This window comes from Bombus flavifrons, chromosome 14 (assembly GCF_040668555.2).
Source record: "Bombus flavifrons isolate JBK064 chromosome 14, iyBomFlav1_principal, whole genome shotgun sequence".
NCBI lineage: Eukaryota > Metazoa > Arthropoda > Insecta > Hymenoptera > Apidae > Bombus > Bombus flavifrons.
Window position 1 is genome coordinate 8,282,473 of NC_138455.1, and position 21,296 is coordinate 8,303,768.

A 21,296-nucleotide genomic window follows, 5' to 3' on the forward strand; every position below is an offset into this window, starting at 1 on the left:
CCACGGTCAGGCGTGTAATTGTGTCTAACATCAAGTGTCTAATTACTCGAGGCGTGTTAACTAGCTGCATTTACTCGAAATCGGTAGATCGACAGGGACAAGGACCGGATCCGTTTTGAAACATCGGTTCCAACGGAACAATGTTCGCTGATAAGGAATTGGTCTCAACCAATCAGCGGCGTAGATTCGCGTGGATCGCCGGTACATGAAAGCTATTACGTATAGCTCGGTAACGGGGCGAAGAACTCGCGAGAGGAGCGACGCGACGACAGTGTTGCTCGGCGCTCCGTTGCGCGTCCCTGCTGCTTTTCTGCGCGGTCGCGTAGCGTTTCTCTTGACAGCGCAGCTGCGCGTGCCACCGAAATTATGTTGCCTCGTTGCTGATCTCTCGGGAAACAAAAACGACAATCACGGCGCCCGGTGACACGCGATGCCCGGCGTTCCCTTGGTGTTCGATTACTTCTAAATGCCCACCTGTCCAACCACCATCACCAACGTCGTCGTCGTCACGATACAAAAGTGGAGAACACCAATTTCGAACCAGCCTCCTCCGAGCTGAGGATAAGCGCCATGAACGGTAGGCTTTTGTTATATCAACGAATACGTTGCTTGGTGATGGTCTTGGGTGAACACATTGTACGGTCCTTGACAAACTAGAAATTGTAGATTTAGGAAGATTTATGGGGGTCTTCAGAATTTGAAGGTCTTTAAATGTCAAGCCTACAAATCCTTAGGTTTTAAGAAACACTGGCTTTGAATGGTTTAAGTATAAGAGCTGTTGTTAGAATTTTGAAGCGTCACAAATCCAAGAAAATTGAAATCTGGATAAAATTGGAATCACGATGGCTACACGTTCACCAAGCTGAGTGATTAATGTGTCGTGCTGGTTATATTAACACAGACGAACGTTCTGTTTATGTATAGCCGGTTCCACGTATAAAAGTAACAGCGAAACTTTCCTCTGCGTCAGTCCTCGACCGGTCTCCGGTTGCTCAACGTTATGGCAATACTCGATCGACGTTTGTAATCCCGAATCGATAGGGATATAAAATCGAAAGGATCCGAAACGTTGATCGAGATTAGCCTGCCCGACAGAAACTACATGCATAGATACAGTTTTCGAATCTCAAATCGAAATTATGATTTACAATAAATGCGATAGATAATTCGTTTCGTGACGAATTGGGTTGGACATTGGGTTTGTGAAAATAACATAGTGTCGAAATAGCTAATAACTATAGTTCTTTCGTTGCAACCGATCTATTTTAGAGGCGATAATTATCAAGAGGAGTTTTGTCAATATCGTGATTACGAACATTATCGACATTACCCATGATCAATTAATTAATTTCGTTGTACCTTAAATATTCTTTTATTTTATTCAAGTGAAATCGATATCGATCTACCAACCGATATCGATTCATGAAAGTTAGGAAAAGACTAATTAGAAGAAATTGCTTTGCAATAGCTGCTGATTATCGCTCGAGGGAGATTCCGTAATCGATAAATCATGGTAACTTTTGCTCGAGGATTGGTTTTGAAAGAGATAGTAAAAAAGAAAGGAAAATGACGAGCATCAATTACTATAATTTCTCCTTGAGTCTATTTTCACCGAAGTGTATCGCACGTGGCTAAAAACGTTTCGAATTCGAAGTATGTATATATATATATAAGTAGCAGACACGAGTTACTCTAATGTCCTCACAAATGACCCCCGTCCATTCGAAACGATTCGTCAATTAAGAGGTGACACATTTAACGAACGAAGTTGTCGGGCTGCCGCGATACCGCGTCCTCAGCCTATGCGTTCTAACATAATGATTTAAAAAAATTGATCTACTAAAAAGCCTTAACGCAATACGGCAACGCGAAAGAAACGAGCCTTATCAATTGGTGACTAAAGTACAATTAGAATTGTAAATTCTTTGACGCTAAACTTGCATCGAACAGTTTCCCGATTCCTGTATTTTGCTTTTAATCATACAAAAGTTCTTACCTGTTTGATCAGAAATTTTGCTGTTACATCGAGTCAATTTCTCGGCGTTATCAGTTCATCAACCCTACTAATCAAATTCTCAGTGTTTCATATTGTGTTTCTGTACTGTTTCTCGTCTGACGCGCACCGCCTGTATCTCCTGTGAAGAAACGGTTTTGTGAAATCACGTTGAAATTAAGCAAGATTTCCTTATCGGAGAACAATTATAACGTCTTGTGTAATAAATGTGTGCGATATCACGTAGCTGGCTACGCACGTGCAACTCCATTTCCGAAAATCGGTTTATCAAAACGGCAAAGCGTGTTCGCATTAATCTGATATGGATAGCAGGTTCCTTATCGGAAGACATCTAAATAGAATCGGGTAATGACAAATATCAATTTCATTCTTTGAAGATTATGATCCTTATCAATCACGAAAACAATTCACACAAACAATCCATATTCTCGTATTTATCCACGAAATCGACTGTATTTCCGCGTTGATCAGGCTCTCTCGTTCAATTTTACAGATGTATAGACCACATGAAGCTCCGCTTCGTGATAACCCCGAAGGTTATGCGCTGCAATCAGACATCATTCACAAATCAAGTATTTTTCCTTCGTGTCTATCATTAAAAAGAAATACAAGCCGATTTTGTGAAACAGATACGAGCAAAAAGCAACTTTATCTCGTTCCATTCTGAAATCTCGTTATATTACGATTGTATTGTTGATTTCTAAAGTGCGAAAATACTTAGATGCAGAAATAATAGGAAATAATTTTCCATGTGAGGAGATGTACTCGTCGGTATTTCTTCAAACGACTGTTAGCGAGAATCTCTGTGCGTGAGGAGCTTGAGGCAAAACTATAATTGTCAATTGCACATTCTTGAAGATGATGTTCCACGAGAAATGCGTGTTTCCGGACAGATCACGCGTTGTAAATAACTCAGTTAATAATTCGCGCGTCGGAAACGCGGATGACTCCGTCGAAATTTCAGTCGACAACAAAATCAGGGTCGAGTCACTGGATTATTATAGACGCGAAAAGTTCAAACGGCCATGACGTTCACCGCGCATGCTTCTAAATGCTGGGAGCGAGTCGAAAAGACGAACAAGTAAGTAGAATATGAGACGATTTTCATCGAATCGGTCGACGACACGACTCGTTCGAAAATAGCACGGAGGTCGACACTCGTCTGCCTTCCGTGACGCGTATTTAAATTCGGGAATCGGAACAGAGAAAAGAATCCACGTAACGATTTATCGTCGAGATCTCGAGCTTTATCAATGACGAAAATTGGACAAGAAACAAGAAACTGTCTCTTCGCGATAACATGTCCTCGATTCAGCGAGTATCATCTCGATGATCCAATTGATATAAATAGAATTTCCTCGTTTGAACGATAGAAAACGTAATTGGTTCGATAAACGTCTCAATAATGTCTGATAAGATAATTTTCGTAAAAAAACAACATCAACTAAAGAACTTTCAAAATTTCGATAGATTACAAAAGGAAGAAACGTAATATCTTTAATTTCAATTTCTGTCAGTAGCCTCGACCTATCGCTCAAGTTACGCTTATTAAAGTAGTCAGTTGTGCGACACTGAACGAGCAAAAAATAACGTCCACTTTCATGTTTCCACAAAAGCTGCCAGTTTAAGGCTATCGATATTTACAGACGTTCGCGAAAACCTACTGATCTTATATAACGACCCAGCGAATCTAATGTGCTCATTGAATTAATATGAACGATCTTCGTCACATCTAAACATCGGAAAGTAGAAACCTGTTATCGATAAGCCACGGTTACTCTAACAATAAATGTTATCTAACTTTATCATACTGTGTATCAAATTTCAGACGTTTGCAGATGAAACGTGACCGATTACCGGATAGACTAATTTGTAACATAGGTAACTATACACCGCTTTATTTGATCAATAAAATCACCAAGTGTACACGTGGAACGTGATCGAATAATCGAAGCTACGATAAACGAGATAAACGAGAAACATCCATCGATTAACCGGAAATCGTGCGATTCCTTCATCAAGAAAAGCTAACGGCGCGAAATTATACGAGTACAAAGCATCGCGTCTGCGGCGCCGGAAAATCGCGTGTCACCATTCACACAGTTTACAATATTCACCTTACATAAGTTTCGCTATCTCTTGATGTAATTACGACATTCAACGATTCCTGTACGCAAATACGATATCTACGATACGTCCTGTACGATAAAAGAAATTCGAATAAGACGGAGCTAACAATTCCAGGAAAAACCGTCGCAACGATGAGTTACAAAACAACTTCAGGTGTCTTTCCTCATTGTTAGGATAATTCAGATATCTTCAGACCGAATAGTCACATATTTACGCTCTCTCTCTCTCTCTCTCTCTCTCTCTCTCTCTCTCTCTCTCTCTCTCTCTTTCTTTCTATGGTCTTTAACGTCATCTCAGTCATTGACGATTGCGTGTAACAACAATCTGACTTGTAGTCGATGCGTAGTATCATATTATTAGCATCTGTTTTCATTCAAACGAATGGAACGTAACAAGATTCAAGCTCAACGATATACGTATCTCCATTACTTATATCATCAAAACACTGAAATGTTATTCCTTAAATAACACGCTATATATTTATGAAATCTAGTAATCTCATTTTAAACTTGACCCTATTCTCTTCGGACTCTGTTTTATCGGATAAAAGAAACTTCTGTTGAAGCTCCAATAATCGCTAACGCGCTGAATGTGCCTTGAAAGGTTAAACTCGGAGTTATCTAAAAGAGGGTACGGCAAAGAAATGCCCCACCAGCCGCACGAGAGTTAGGTGTGAACGTTTCAGACGCTTGGCACGTGCTGGCCATAGTAAAGCAGAAAGTTAACTCGAACAGAGTATCGACCACGAGGCTTTCGGGCTCGTTCAATACTCCAATGAAGAATCGAAGAGAGAAAGAGAGAAAGAAAGAGAGAGAGAGAGAGAGAGAGAGAGAGTGGGACGATGACGAGGACGGCTGGAGCGGGTAAACCGTTCGATTTGCCTGGGTTTCGCCGCTACAACACCTAAACAGGTGCGCTTCTTCGATAATCACTTACAGGGTAGTGGAAGAGGAATCGCCATGAAAACAGGCGCATGCATTTTAAGTCCCATGCAATTAACAGGGACGTACTCGTGCCACGGAAGGCGATTTAGTGAGAACAAATGACTCACGAACGGCAACGTCGTCGTAGGTCGAGGCAAAACCAAATGGTAGGGATATCTCAGGTACGGCATCACTAAACCTGGTGCCACGAAGCTCGCTAGTTAGCCCTTGAGAACGTCGATAATCACAAAATGACAAATTGAATTATACCATGACAGCTGTCGAAGAATAAGTTAAGATTTTGATAAAGTTACTCCAAACGAATATTTTCATTCAATCGTGCAATTGGGAAGACTTTTCTATTTTAATCGAACCAAACAACTGGCGCCCTCAATGCCTCGTAACTTATAGAATTAAAGAAAATTCTCGACACTTCTATTTAATCGTGAGAAATTGTTGATACGTCGTGCCGTGTAAATATTCACATGTGGATTAGCAAACGTTTGCGAATTCGTCGATGTAGCTGCGGTTCAGCGTTTCATAAAACGTTGACAGAGCGTAATCGAATCGGCGTTTCGGAGTCGAGTAACGAAACGAGACACGTGGCGTACCTGAAAAGGCGGCGAAGAGTACGCCCCTGAACCGGGATCGAAGCAGGCAAGAGCGCAAGTCTTCTGCTAATGCCAAACGATTCCCTTAATACACTTGCGTCTGGAATCTCGTTGTAATTGGGGCGAGCGCTTTGTGCCAGCTGTTTCGTACTTGTCAGTGTTTCAGAGTGATCGTACGAACCGGTCTACCACGAAACTCGTCGAACGAATCGTTGTCGCCGAGCGAGAATCATTGGACAAACGCGGTCGTGGAAGGAAGAGAAAGAAAACATTTCGGTGTACAGCTACAAAGGAACGACTGGCTAGTCGCCATCTTAGATCCATTGTGAGCACATTGCACGAAGCGGTTTGAAAGAGTTCCAACGGATCGTGGGCTTTTCAAGGAAAAAAATTAACAGGCATGCGAGAAGGAAAGGTGTCGTTTTTCCTCGAACGTGAGCGCTTATAAACCGACACGGTGCATGTCGACAGAGGCAGACGTAGTGAGTGTCGTGAGCGAGAAACCCGAAAACGGCCACAGATGCATGAAACGCAAGTGAAACGACCGTGTGCAAAGTGACTTCCTGGAGGAGAGAGATTTTTTCTTTTCTGTTTCCTAATTTACGGAGGCCTAACAGGGCGGAGCTGATCATCGACGCGTACGAACGAATTGAAATCATCAGCATGAGTAAGATACTAGGTACAAACTATTGCACCGTGTTCTCTGTACTTAGAAGTCCCGAAGAGGGTGAATCGTTTAAACGGATCATCTGAAAGAATCATCCGACGAACAGCAAAGCAAAGGCCATAACCGTGGGAAAGAGCAAGAATTCGAGTACGTTTGAGCCGCGAGGGCGATTAGTCAGGATTGAACAGCCGGATCACGAGTGATAATTACGAGTGAGGAGCAGTGCTAAAAACGAGTGCATCGGTTTTCGCGCATGAAAAAATAAAAGTGTTAATCATTGAAGGAGCTCGTGGGAGACGTGTGATCACCTTCGACAAAAGAACTTGGACGTTGACGTAATCAATTCTATATATAGGTGTTCGAAATTCACGAAACCGTGAAGCGAACATTATATAAAAGAGCGAAATACTCTCGATCGCGAACAATAATTTTTCTTTTCTTTCGTGGATCTGTTAGAATCGACATTTACTCTCAATCTAGACATTTTCTCCCTGTGATCAATTGTACTTTTCAATCGAACACTCGTGTACTCAAATCCTTAGAAAATCGAGAATCGCATTATAAATCGATTTACTTAGTGATTGTGAAAATCTTGGAACAATATCGTTAGTCGTACGATCGATACATCATTTATCGACCCGATCGTTTAATCGATAAGACAGATCTCTATTGATCGAAGAGGATCCACGAAGTTTCCCTGCCGATCGACACACCCGACGGCATCCAAAATACTCTTATAACCCGTAATGTATTTGAGATCGCACGTTGAGGCAGCAAAAGGGAGGCACGAGAATGCAAGAGAGGCGATAGAAGTTGGCTGCGGAACAAAAGGTCGAGGTAACATTGGATCGGCCGCGAGAGACAAGGGCAAGACGAAGAGATCTCTGGTGGACTGCTGGGATTTCGAAGAGCCTCAGCTGCTTCATCCGAGATTGGCCGACAGAGATTCAAAACAGGCGTGCGTACGACGCGGTATGAGCGAAGGTGAACGAGCAGTGACCACGCCACGAATTGGCTGGCGAAAGCTTACTGATCCTGGCGACTGACACGAATCCAGGAACTCGGGGGCAGGTCCGAAGCGATAGCATCAGCTACTGTTTCATCGTCAACGTCATCGTTGTCCTGCCACTCAAACAACTAGCCACTGCCACTTGAACTCTCGTGGAAGGAAGATCTTCAAACCTCGACCCATTCGACAGGATACCGCTATATCCTGACGCATCTTGGTCCCTGTCGATGTCAGCCAAATGCAAGAGAACGCTCTGTTGAGATTTACGTCGAGAACATTGAAGACGGACCCGAAAATGGCGGGTAATCGGTGTCGGTAGCAGACGGGGTTATTGCCTAAAAGAGCGATCTCCTCGTCTTGCATTATTCCTAGGGGAGCCACATCTGAACCGTTCAATTGGTTTCGGCTAGAATCCCATTTTTCTCTCTTGTCACGAGTATTTTATTCTCGTCAATCTCCCTCTGAAGCCAGTTGACGAACTTTGTGTCGTTGTTCTTGTTTTTTCTTCTCTTCGTTTATACCGTTGTTGAATAAAACAACAACAACAAACGGGTCCGCGGTTGACCCATAGACAATAAATCGTAGGTGATAAGAGTAGTGGTAAAATGTAGTTGTGAAACGATTAAGGATTCAAATTGGGAAGAAGGACAAGAAACGTCGAAAGGGAAAACCCCCTGTCGTGATACCGCAAGCAGTATCCTCGCTGAGTGATCTCCCGTGAGACCACGAACAATTGTACCAAATTTAAAAAGAGAGAGGAGAAACAGATATATATATATAATATAATATATATATATTATATATATATATAGATATTACATATACATATATAGTATTCGCGCTTAAGATCCGCTCCTTTTTCTGCGATCATCATGCCGCCTACTCCGAATAAATTGAACTTGAGCTTCGCCAGAAACGCGTACAGCGTGTTTGGAACACGCGGTACTAATACCACCGCTGATCAACAGCGCGAGCAGAAAACGGAACTTTTGGAGGGTAAGAGATCACCGCCTACTTAATCAAATTATTTGGCAGCGATTCTATCGAATCGTCCTTGACGATCCTACCGAATGAAATCGCCGTCCATAAATAACGTACCATTGATAGTCCGTTTAATTGATGATTACGAGCATTTCACGTTGTTACGAAGCAATTTATTTCACGCGGTTATTTCTATGAAATTTCATCGCCTGTCGTCGATTATATCGATCTAATTATTTGGCCATTGTGTTATTTCAGGAACCAGGGGCAATGGAATTCTCCACCTAAAGAATGGTATCGATTACATCAACCCTGGTGAAGAAGATCAAATGGAAATTTATGGGTAGGTACATACATACATATCGTGTGTTGAAAGTGTCACGATGTTATGCAACGCCTTTTCCTATTTCTTCTAGATACAAGAGAAACAATATTCTAACCGCTGTTACTTGGTTCTTGATTATCATTACCGGAGGGCTTCTTAGATTGGTCTTTCACTGGATACCGCATCTTATGTTGTTGGCAACTCATTCCAAATGTCAATTAGAAACCGCAGACACCGTTTTGCTCGTAGAAAAGTTCCAAGGAAAACACACGAGTTATTACGTAAAGAAATTGCAGACTTTGGCCACTCAGGATATACTGTAAGCATTCCTTATTTTATCAACGACAACTATTTTATCAAACTAATATTTTACATATATTTCAAGCGGTAAACCTTTCGATGGAAAATCATTGATTGATAATGAACCATGGATGGAGAACGGCAGCATGATAACCGTCAAGGAAGTAAAGGAAGAATATCCTCCCTCACTCTCGCTGCATTTAGCCGGTGGACAATTTAAACGTAAGTATTCAACGATTAATAGAAATATTTTCTTTTTATGGTAAGGAAAGTCTTCTAAAAAATATTTCTTCTTCATATAAAAAATTAATCAATTTATATTTGTGTACAGAGGTTCCGTCGATCACCCTGTTCCAATGCAAGAAGTTAACTTACGTTTGGGACCCCGAGAGATCCGAGTTCCTAAAACTTCGTGGTTTAGACGTTGGTGTCCTAACTTCCACATTACATCAAATGCAAGGATTAAATTCGCTTGAACAGCATATGAGGCAATTATGCACAAAAATTCCCATAAACATAACAAATCTACTTTGCGACATTATCTAAAAAATATTTTCCGATTTCTTTACAGACGTTGCGTTTATGGAAACAATGAAATCGTGATTCAAGTAAAGAGTATTCTAACGCTGCTTTGTCTCGAGGTCCTTAATCCATTCTACGTCTTCCAACTGTTTAGTTTTTGTCTCTGGATTGCCGACAACTATTATTATTACGCCATGGTCATCTTGGCCATGTCCAGCGTCGGCATAATTATGGCAGTCTTCCAGACTCGTCGGGTATGCAACTTTTCGGCCGCTTGTTGCGTCAATCTCTGAATTATATTAATAACCAAGGTTCCTTTTGTAGAACCAACACAACTTACGTTCCACTGTATACTCTTCCGACGTGGCAACGGTGATGAGAGACCGCGCGACTGGGCAAACAGCGACCGTGCCTGCTGAAAAATTAGTACCTGGTGATATTTTGGTTATTCCATCTCATGGTTGTTTGATGCCTTGTGACGCAGTGCTTCTGACTGGGAATTGCATTCTGAATGAATCTATGTTGACCGGAGAGTCGGTTCCTGTCACAAAAACACCTATTCCTTCGTCCAATGAAATGATATACGACATTAAGGAACATGCAAGACATACGCTGTTCTGTGGTACTCGAGTTATTCAAACGAGATACTACGGTTCAGAGAAGGTAACTTGAAACATTAGAATTTCTGATTAATTTTCTAAGTTCGTTATTACTAAACATATCTATGCAAATTCATATTTTTACGGGCAGAATTGAAAAAGATGAGACCTGAACAGAGATTTGTTTCTTTAAATATTTTATATATTCTTGCATATTATATGTATTCTATGCATTCTATACATTTTATTTCTATGCTTTTAAATTTTCTATAAATTTATAAAATTCTGCAGTCTAATTGTTGTATAGGGACTTTGGAAAATGATCAATGATTATTGATCACATAATTTATTTTTCTTGTAGGTTTTGGCTGTTGTCGTGAGAACTGGGTTCAACACCAGCAAAGGTGGACTGGTCAGATCCATTATGTATCCTCCACCCGTCGATTTCAAGTTTGAACAAGATTCTTACAAGTTCGTCGTATTATTGGCTGGTATAGCTAGTATTGGCGTGATTTACACCATTGTGACAAAGGCTATGAGAGGTGTCCCAAACCATCACATCGCTCTTGAAGCGTTAGATCTGGTTACCATCGTAGTACCGCCAGCTCTACCAGCGGCTATGACAGTTGGTCGAATGGTGGCACAACGCAGACTTGAGAAAAACAAGATTTACTGTACGAGTCCAAGAACAATCAATGTGTCAGGATCAATTGACTGCATCTGTTTTGACAAAACTGGAACGCTGACTGAAGATGGTCTCGACATGTGGGGCGTAGTGAATACCATCGATAAGAAATTCCAGCCGCCTATTAAAGATATTACATCCTTGCCCCTAAACGATCTTCTCATCGGAATGGTGACTTGCCACGGAATCACTATAATAGAAAATCAACTTGTCGGAGATCCACTCGACCTAAAAATGTTTGAGTCTACGGGTTGGAGCTTGGAAGAGCCCGACGTATCCGATACGTCAAAATTCTCGATGCTTTTCCCTACAATAGTGCGACCACCAAAAGGCTCCAATCTATTGAAGAAGCTACCCAACGAAATAAGAATCTCGATCAGCCGACAAAATTCTATGTCTTCTGACGTGATCGATAACATCTCTTTAAACAACCTTGATACCACGTTGACTGGTTCCACGACAGAATTGGGGGAGCAAGGTTTAGAAATTGGAATCGTTCGTCAATTTCCGTTCACATCTAGTCTCCAAAGGATGAGCGTGATTACCAGGACGTTGGGAGCTAATCATTACGACCTCTATTGCAAAGGCAGCCCAGAAATGATTCTCAGCCTCTCCAGAGCAGAATCCAGTAAATATTGCAACACATCTTTTAAATTTTGTGTTTTAAACTCTCTTCAAGTTATGACTAATCGTATTGTTTTTATAGTCCCAGCAGATTTTGGCGCTGTGTTACAAGACTATACTTCGGAAGGCTACCGTGTGATCGGCCTCGCACACAAATCTTTGAATCGTCTTCCTTACGCCAAGGTCCAGCGATTGAGTCGCGAGTCTGCAGAGTCCGATCTGACGTTCATAGCATTCGTCATCATGGAAAATAGATTGAAACCAGAAACCACGCCTGTGATCAGTGCATTAAACACTGCCTGTATAAAGACTGTCATGGTGACTGGCGACAATATGCTGACTGCACTGTCCGTTGCCAGAGACTGTGACATCGTGAAGCCAGGTACATCCGTCATTGCAGTCTCTGCCACTCAGCAGAACCAGATGAAACCACAAATCTATTTCACGAAGAGCAGCAGTCAGCCATCTATGGGACACGGAGATCTCAGCGAAATGACTGATTTGAATAGTGTAGCTAGCTTGGAAACAGTGGAGAGTGGCTCCTTTGGGAACAATCAGTTCGATAACGATGTCAATTATTTAGCCGACGAGTAAGTTCATTCAGCTATACATCATTATCACATTTACTACTACAGTAAATTAGTGCGAAACTTACACATTTGTTTATTTTATAGTTTAGGATTAAATTTAAATTAATCCGATAGCGAACGTGTTAACATCTAATTTCTCACTTTTGTGTGTCATTGTTTCAGCTTACAGCATTCAAAAAACAAATACGTGTTTTCACTCACGGGTAAAACGTGGGCACTAGTCAAACAATATTACCCAGAACTGATTCCCAAACTTGCCACTCGTGGAGCAATCTTTGCGAGGATGTCTCCAGACCAGAAGCAACAACTCGTTCAGGAATTGCAATCTTTGGGATACTATGTTGGTACGTAACTGAATTCTTCAAACAATTTATATTATCTTGATTGAAATGTTAATTTTAAATATTATTTTCAGCTATGGTAGGTGATGGGGCAAACGACTGTGGAGCTTTGAAAGCTGCCCACACAGGAATTTCTCTCTCTGACACTGAATCTTCAGTAGCATCGCCGTTTACCAGCCGCGAGACGAACATTTCTTGCGTATTGACCGTGATTCGAGAAGGTCGCGCAGCTTTGGTCACTTCCTTCGGAATTTTCAAGTATATGGCGAGTTATTCGCTCACTCAATTCATCTCCGTGATGCTGCTGTACAGTTTCGAGTCGAATTTGACAGACATCGAGTTCCTCTACATAGATCTCTTTATCATCTCGATCTTCGCTTTCTTCTTTGGTCGTACCGAGGCTTACGATGGTCCATTAGTCAAGACAGCTCCTCTGAACAGTCTCATCAGCATCACTCCCATTCTTAGCTTAGTGACGCAAATTTTGATTGTGGCTCTATTTCAGTCCGTTAGTCTATGGCATCTTCAACAAATGGATTGGTTCAAACCGTTCAATGCCACGGAGAAAGCTGCTGAGAACAAGGACGATGTGAGCTGTACCGAAAATTACACAGTTTTCATAATCAGTTCCATGCAGTATATCATTCTAGCTGTGACGTTCTCTAAGGGTCATCCATATAGAAAGTCTCTGTTCACGAATTACGGTCTGCTCACCTCGTTTATTTGTCTCAGCCTCTTCTCCGTTTACCTCGCAACCTTTCCCTTTGAGTGGCTGAGTGACTGGTTCGAGCTGATTCTTCCAGAGAACGTTGGCTTCCGCTTCATCTTGGTCGGCTACGGTATCGTCAATTTCGTGATCTCGTTGCTAATGGAGTACTTCTTTGTTGACTACCTCGTGTTTAGAAAATTACGCTATCGTTGGCATAACATAGACAAATCTAGACGAAAGTTCCTCGCGATTGACCGTGACATGGCACGCGATTTAAAATGGCCACCGATCTCCCAAGAACCGTTACCAGAAGCTGCTCCCGATATTCTGATTCGTCAAAACGTCACCGAGATCAAGATCGAGAAACGCGTTCCCGAGTCCTGTCATCCTGTGGACACGAGCTTCATGAACAGTCCGATCTGTGAGAACTTCAAGCACTTTGGCTCTGCCAGAGAAGTCACTCTAAATCCCAAGTCCTTGTTCAACGATCGCAGAAACACCGTATCCATGCAAACGGTTCCTTGCTTCGAGGACAGAGATTCCGTGCTGAAGCAACCGAACATAGAGCTAACAGCGAAGAGAAGATACAATTCGGAATCGGAGAAAGGGATCAATCGGTACGAAAAAGCCAGTTTTAAGAGCCACAGCACAAATCCAATCGCAACCCTGCCTAGGAACACCGCTATGGCTCTTCAACCGCAGAAACTGAGGGATTTGAAGAGCGCCTTGATGCACAAAAGCGAATATGGCTTGTCTCCCAGTACACAAAGTGTCCTTGAACTCGATATTCTACCGTCGTAGAAGAGAGCGATTTATCCTCGTGGGATTTGAATTGGTAGTGATCAAAGAACGGTACTTCGAGCAACGAACGGTAATCGTTTCAAGTTTGAAAAACGATACTGTTTGCTATTCGACGTACCTGCCCGATTTCATAGACCGGATTGTCACGAAGTATCTCTACATTATCTGCCAGTGCATTTGTTGTCCCATGACAATTGCAATACAAGACTGTTTTCAGCTACTATACGGAATCACTCAGGAACGTTTAATTCAGAGACGACCAGGAAAGTTTCAAATCACCAGCATTCAACTGGAAGAAATAATATGACAAATTTCCGACGCGATCTCTAATCTAAATATCGTTCACAAGAGTGCATTTAGAATGCCGCGGCATTCACGACAGCTTGGTAACCAACGATGCATCCCACGAGCATCGTACGGTAGATCAACTGAAGGGGTCCCTTTTGACCTGATCTTTCTTCGTCCTCCTCCTCTACTAGTATTCGAGCATACCAGACTCGAAAGAGAAAGTATTATCATTAGTTTATTTAACTTAGATGATGAATTTTAACTTACTCTGCCGTCAGGGAGCAATGGCCCGTCGAAGAGCAATCACCTTGGCGCAGGTCGAACGAAATAGATAGTTAGATACGTTCTTTTCTTTTTTTTTTTTTTTTTTTTTTTTTGGGGATCTCTTTCGCGTTTAGACGCCGTCTTTTTTCACTGCGGTTTCAAAGATATACTTAAAAAATAAATTAAAGATAATATAATACATGGATCACGCGTTTTGTGTGACAAGATGTATAGATGGTTGCGAATGCTAATGAATTTTCTAAACTAGGAAACTATAGGGAATTGATCATATTCCCGTTTTCACGACGAGCCTTTTTCTTTTTTCGATATAATAACCAAGCAGTTGTTATTAAAAGTATCGGACAACCTAAAACGACGCGATATCAACGTTAGTAGAACAAAAAGTTATTTGTATAAAAATAGTGAAATTTCGTCGTGAAAGCGGGAAGTTAGTGTACTTTTTTGTTGGTGTGAAGATGGGAAAATTGTAACTATACCGTAGTTTATCCCATGATAATCTTATTTAATAGAACTTTGAGAACCGACGTCCTGCGATTTGCAAATGCAGAAATTTGATGCTCGTTGTCGCAGATACTTACTGTTAAACCGAATAACGAGATAAATGTGTACTTATATACGCAATGAAAAATATATACTTAAGCGCGTTAATCTATCATTTGCAACGCTAAGCTTGCGTTGAATTATAGCGGTTGTCGAATAACAAAGTATGTTTTTAATGTAAAAGCCTTGTTCTTTCGTCCCATCCGTTAAAACGCACAAAAAGAAATAGATAGACAATGATAAAATAAAAAAACTGAACATTTATTAAGCGCGAATACAAACGAATATCACACGCACTTAATTTACAAAATATCCACATCGTTACATTTCACACCGTACGTCAAGAATGTAGACGCTTTTTGTCTCAGAAGGCTTACATAATCGACGAAAGAAAGTTCACCGGGCGCGACTTACAAATTAAAACAATTTCCACGCATCACCTCGTTTCGTTAGAAAATTATATATTAGAAATCGATGCATGATAGCAACAGTTCTTCCACCTCGAAGACGGACAACTTTGTTCCTGACTTTAAACATTATCTCATCACAATGTTTCACATTCCTCGAGCGTAGAATCGTCGAAATTCCCAGTTACACAGTTCCTAGATCCTCGGTATCTATCATTCGATCATTTGCCAGCCAGTTACGAAATCGTCAGAGATCCTATCCAATACCGTGTCGTAAACTTTGTTTCATGCAAAGTTTTTACAGAGGACAATCTCTATCCCTTTTGATTCGTCTCGCTACGAATTGATAACGTAGGTTATCCAGTCGACCGTTTTAGCTACCCGATGATAGATTCCTGGCTGGCCTGGCTGAGCACACGAGTAACCCGCTGAAACGATACCTATTAGGTACCATCGTCCTGTTTTCTCCAACATCAGTGGCCCACCACTGTCACCCTGAAAATCATAGGCAAAAAGCTCTCAATCCTTTTTTTTCTTTTTCTTTTTACACAATAAAGGAGTACCACTCAGTTCTTTCAAATTCAACTTGAACATTCTAGATTATGTACTATATGTACGGAGTGGGAACGATATAGCGTAATGGGTGAAGCTTTGGAAAGAAATACCCACTGACAGTAAGTAGCTGCATCTGGTACCCGTTTTATAGAGACGATGTAATTCATCGCTAAAATTACTTGTAAATTAATATTCCGGTTACGATTCACTAAATCTATACGGCAATAAGCCACTGTTGTTTCTTGCTCGTTAGTAATTGTCTCGAATTGCACGTTTTGACACATAAATTTACGAATCTGTAACTTTTAGCTTTTGACTGATTTTACCCGCTATACCATTTCCATTGACAGTAATTGCTGAACCGTTTTACGTCAAATTAAACTCACTTGGCAGGAGTCCTTGCCACCTCCACGGTACCCAGCACACATCATCTCGTCATAAATCACAACGTTAATCCCGTTGGACCGATGCCATCTCTCACAGATTCGATTGTCTATCACAGGTACGTCTACTGCTTGTAGTGTCTTGGGACGTAGCCTCGATCCTGTTCATTTTAACAGAATTCAATATACGACCGTCACTAACCCGAACTCTGTAACGTTTCGGATAAATCGTTTCTGTATTTACCAGCCTGTAACGCTCCCCATCCAGCAGCCCATCCATACTGTCCTAGAAAGTCCTCGTTTTTCTCGGGCAAACAGATCGGCGCTATGTGAGGCATGTAATGAACCGGTCGATCTAATCGTAGAACAGCCACGTCGAACCTGAACAACAGGCAATTTCATTTTAGAGTCTGTTAGAACCACTCGTGAAATGTCAACGTACCTGTCTGCTTGAGGAGTGAACTTGAAGTAAGGATGAACGCGAATCTCTCTGACACCGAAGGTGTAAGCTGGTAATGTCTCGCTAGCGGAATTTACTACGTAATCACCTAGAGTGACTTGAACTTGACGAGCTGATGCCCTAAACGTAAAACGAAAGAACAATTGAAAGAAAATAGCGACCGATATTGTACTTGCGGAATTTTTATCATAGTATCGAAGCTTTCAAATCCGAGCCACGTATAGATTAAGGAAATTCTAGAACTTCGAGAAATTCTGCAAGTCGTAACAGCTTCAGATGTTCGATATTCCACTTACTTAGCTACACAGTGACCAGCAGTGACGACGTGGAATCGATTAACGAGAGTGCCGCCGCATCGACTGGACCCGATTCGTATATACGCCTGAGAAAGTAGAACATTTTCTCTGTTTAAAAGACGATACAAAAGGCTGGAAAGGATTGACTACGATTCGTCAATACAAATCTGACCTGCCATGGAAAACTGCCGAATCCTGCGTCGTCGCCTCCGACGATTCTTCTTTGCGCGGTTTGCTTCGAGACGGGAATCCCGCAGCCTGTAATTACGAGGATGTAGATTCTCCATTTCAATCTAAATATGTAGTATCGGTTTGCAGTGTTCGTTTACGAGCAGCTCTTGAAGAGTTAGTAGCGGAATATGTATAAATACACTGCTCAAAACAATCAGGGCACCGTTTTCCGTATCAGTTTGATTTTTATATCTTTTTCCTGCGTTTATACGTTTGCTTGAATTATTACCTTAACCCTTTTAAGACGAATTTTTCTTTTAACAACGAACGCAGTGATACGTTAGTTCAGATTATGATACACGCGAATTTAAAAAATTAGGTTTAATCGTCGTTTTTAAAACTATCACGCGAACAACTATTATATATATTTCAGTCTATCAATTATAATAGAATCTCCTCTTTGCTTATTTAACGCAATAGAATCGTTCATAGTAACGATCCTCTAATTATTTTATGCGGTATAAACACTGGTACCGTAGCGACAGAAACATCTTTCACTTGATAACGTTTCGTTGATCTTCAAGTTAGTATTACCGAATTAGACTTGGAGTAATTCAATGAAACATTTGACGATCAAACTACCAAGCAATAATAAATCGCGACTCTATCGATTCCGTTTCTTATGTTCCGTTAAATTAAAAGTGTCCTCTTAAACGCGGTTCGACTGGAAGAAAAATTTCACTTATTTGTAATTAATCTGTAAATTAATTAGATTTATGGAAATCTCTCTTTATACTCGTACAGACGAAATTGATGATTAAAGATGGTGATCGTACTTCAGGGGGACGGAGGACTTATTCCTCGCGAACTAGGAACACCGGAAGTGGATACGAAATTCAGAGGACTCGCGTGACAAGAGAACCGTCGAAGAAGTGCGGAACGGACTCGTTGTTATCACGATGAACATGCAAGATCGATTGACAAATAAGGTGAGAAAACTTCACCCGGAGGAAGGCAGGCAGGAAGATCGCGACACGTGCATGTATCGAAAGAGGAAGACGAAAATGACTTAGATCGGGTGGTGTACATTCTATCATGCTTTGGAAGGTGTAAACAGAGAAAGTGAAGGCATTCGATGACATGCTGAGGAAAGTGCAAGTGTTAAAGAGACGAGTGATTTACAAGTCAAGAAGATTTCGACATGCTGACGAAAGTGCTAATGTAATATTTGTAGGACAAAAAAGAGAAATAGACAAGTAGAATAAAAAGAAAAACTAAAAAGAACAAAAATACGGAATAGAGAAGAAACATGTAAATGGGAACAAGGAAAGACCGAGTGAAGTAATGCAAAAAAAAGGGAGAAGATATAAAAGACACGTCTCTTAAATAAGAGAGAAGAATAACGACATTCAGGAAGCATTCCCAAAGAGAGACAGCGGTGGTCGATCATGCTAGTGCAAGAATCGGATGACATGCTTCTGTAGGAAGGACTTACGATCATCGTTGGCGGTCTCCGTGTAAGTATCCAACGGAAGCGGCTGAGATTGATCTCTAGGTGCCTCAATCAGGTTATAATCAGAGCTACCTTTCGGTTCTTTCCGCTGACAACAAGCGTACATGATGCCACCGCAACTGCCGTCCAAAAGGCCAGCGGACATCCAGCACATTAGAAAAAATTCGCAGCTTCGTCCGTCAGCGCACAACGTATCGTCACCCTTCCACAGCGGTCTTTTTTGTTGACGCGGCTCTGCACAAAACAGGGCAAACTGTTCTTTCTTCTCCTTTCTCTCTTACGACATTTTCCCCTTTTTGTCTCTCCAAAACGGATAATTAAAATGAAACAACGCAAGGTCCTCGTTACTCGTTGATTTCTCACGTCTACGTTTCATACCAGACATCTCTGATATGTGCAAAGCAAGGTCTGTTTACTCCAAGCCTAGCTTCAGAATACTTTCGCAAGAGAAACGAGCTGAAAATATTGAGCAATTCGCGAGAGGATTGAAAATAAGCGCAATCGTTTTAAAAAGTGACCGAAAGAAGTTTTATTTCACGGGGCGTCGTTAATACAATCGCGATGTGGTTTAACGAAATCGTAAAAGCAACAGGAAAGAACCTTCGAGCGCCTCTGTCGTAACGATACGAGCAACGCGGATGACGGAAATCGTCGGCTCGACGGAAACGGGTCCGGATGTCACAATCGTTGCGACACCCGGTTAGGATATTGCACCCGGGCTAATTTACAATTATCCGACTAGTACGAAATTCAGAGGCGCGATGTAATGTAATCCGGTATCGGTTTCACTCATTGGATTAGCGAAAGACCGGAAACGTTCTGCGAAACGGGCTTTCAACAGGTGCGACTAGACCACGACTCATCGGTACGTCGCTCTCTGTTGAAACACCGATCAACGCTGATCGCTTCGCGGGGAACGTACCTGATTCTAACCTAGGGTAATCGTCGAGGGTTTGCTTTCGATGATCTGGAACAACAATTTCCTCTCTTAACAAAAAAAGAAAAAAAGTTATCAAGTAATCTTTTTCATAAAAGATATTTAACCGTCAAAGTAATAATAAAAACCATTCATAGCCATTTCGTAGCTATTCTATATGGACATTTCTGTTCAATCAAAGATAAAAGAAAAATAGAAAAATCAAGCGGAATAGAATATCGAATCCAATTCAACATAGAACCGCAAACAGTTAACACGATATGAAAAAAAAAATCAAGCCAATGCTAGCTTTTCCCATCCTTTCAACCAAACCAGAAACGACGTCATAAATTTCAAGTGCCATTTACGCACATATGTATATATAATATATTTTACCAATATAAACATCACGCGAGAAAGATAAAATAAATCTATTTTTGTTAATTTTCTGACTCTCGTGCCACTTGATGGTGAAATGATAAATAAATAAATACGAAACGATTGAAGGTGGAAAAGATGCAAATGGAAAATTTTGACGTGGAATTCGTTGACAACATATCGAATCTTAAAATTCTTCTATAAAATACGAGAAATGTGATTTATGCTTTTTATGTCACATTATTGTACATTACCTCTGATCTCGTCCTCAAAATCTGGCAAGTGGTTAGACTGTTGGAAAAACGAGGATGCGCTGCCACCCACCGGGGGTGGGATGTCGTTGTCACGGAAGATCAATCGTGGAGTTCGATGACCCATCACGGGTCTGTTGTACTCGGAAATAGGATTTCTCCATAGCGACTTGTGCTGTCTCCAGGATGGAAAACGAACTCCAGGAGGCACACCGATGTTCCTCCCTATAGGAGGTCCACCACCCTCGAAAAGATAGCCGGCTGGGCCACTTGGAAATCTAACATATCGACGTCTGCGAGGCGAATTCAGAATTAAGTCTGTGCGATTCCCATTGTTGCTTCGCGGCTCAATGTAACTGGAACTGAAGATCGTCTTTGGCTTGCTAAGACTCGATCCTGAGATCTCTGTTTGACTGGTGGCACGATTCGAGGATACGATGAGGACTATTCCTATGAGCAACCATTGGCACGATTTCGCTGCACCCATCATTTGACTGGAACAAAATCATAAATCTTTTGTTACGTCGAATATTAACCTGCAGTGCTCCAAACAATATTTTATATTTCATCATAACTAACTTAATAAGCTCTCTGCAAAAGTTTAGGTTTATTATTATAAAAAATTCATTATACTTTTTCTTATATATACGTTGAAACTTAATTAAGTATGAAACCAAAGGGACGATACTTCCAAAAGTTAAAATACTTATGTGACTAAGTTTAAACTCTCAAAATCTTGGCTCGCCACTAGAATTTTCTGTCCGGAAATTTATATTTCTATTAAACTAACGTATAGTACAAATGTTTTATATATTAAATCTGAAGAAATCGAATTAGAAATTGCGTTGGTAATCGGACAAAAAGATTTAGGGTTTTCGTTATGGAGAAAAATCGTTTGCGACTCCTGCAACTTAAATATTCCACTTTCCCCTGTGTTTAATAGCGTCACTCTTTTGGAACGATTTTTTGCCCACTGTTTGCCTTTTCTTCCAGTCTTTGCTTGCGCCGTAACCAGCATCCTT

General features: G+C 41.2%; 2 protein-coding genes across 3 annotated transcripts; one reads left to right on the forward strand and one right to left on the reverse strand.

Moving 5' to 3' along the window:
• The first annotated feature begins 265 nt into the window (after positions 1-265).
• On the forward strand, positions 266-15,127 carry anne (polyamine-transporting ATPase anne boleyn). 2 transcript variants are annotated; one of them, XM_069127330.1, is made up of 11 exons: positions 266-577; positions 8,594-8,678; positions 8,752-8,979; positions 9,046-9,182; positions 9,292-9,448; positions 9,532-9,736; positions 9,807-10,145; positions 10,443-11,394; positions 11,473-11,980; positions 12,143-12,324; positions 12,396-15,127. In XM_069127330.1, the coding sequence occupies exons 1-11, from the start codon at positions 571-573 to the stop codon at positions 13,829-13,831; spliced, it is 4,236 nt and encodes a 1,411-aa protein (XP_068983431.1). In that variant the 5' UTR covers positions 266-570; the 3' UTR covers positions 13,832-15,127. The 2 variants fall into 2 exon arrangements, with proteins under 2 accessions (XP_068983431.1, XP_068983430.1); XM_069127329.1 differs by lacking the exon at positions 266-577 and adding an exon at positions 5,216-8,350.
• A 560-nt stretch (positions 15,128-15,687) lies between these two features.
• On the reverse strand, positions 15,688-20,764 carry LOC138186969 (proclotting enzyme). Its single transcript, XM_069127340.1, has 9 exons — positions 20,278-20,764; positions 19,652-19,696; positions 18,712-18,963; positions 17,218-17,303; positions 17,046-17,131; positions 16,732-16,881; positions 16,534-16,670; positions 16,293-16,450; positions 15,688-15,846 (listed from the first exon to the last, which is right to left on the reverse strand). Exons 1-9 carry the CDS (start codon positions 20,762-20,764, stop codon positions 15,688-15,690), a joined length of 1,560 nt encoding a protein of 519 aa, XP_068983441.1.
• Positions 20,765-21,296: the final 532 nt, after the last annotated feature.

What these genes read in the sequence shown, in the direction of transcription:
- LOC138186969 (XM_069127340.1), bottom strand. Translation starts at nt 20,764, where the DNA reads ATGATGGGTGCAGCGAAATCGTGCCAATGGTTGCTCATAGGAATAGTC. An exon ending in TTTTGAGGACGAGATCAGAG is followed by an intron (nt 19,697 to 20,277) that starts GTAATGTACAAT and finishes TTGTTGTTCCAG; the next exon opens with ATCATCGAAAGCAAACCCTC. An exon ending in ATGGGGAGCGTTACAGGCTG is followed by an intron (nt 16,451 to 16,533) that starts GTAAATACAGAA and finishes TAAAATGAACAG; the next exon opens with GATCGAGGCTACGTCCCAAG.
- anne (XM_069127329.1), top strand. Translation starts at nt 8,227, where the DNA reads ATGCCGCCTACTCCGAATAAATTGAACTTGAGCTTCGCCAGAAACGCG. An exon ending in GATCAAATGGAAATTTATGG is followed by an intron (nt 8,679 to 8,751) that starts GTAGGTACATAC and finishes TATTTCTTCTAG; the next exon opens with ATACAAGAGAAACAATATTC. An exon ending in AGCCGGTGGACAATTTAAAC is followed by an intron (nt 9,183 to 9,291) that starts GTAAGTATTCAA and finishes ATTTGTGTACAG; the next exon opens with AGGTTCCGTCGATCACCCTG.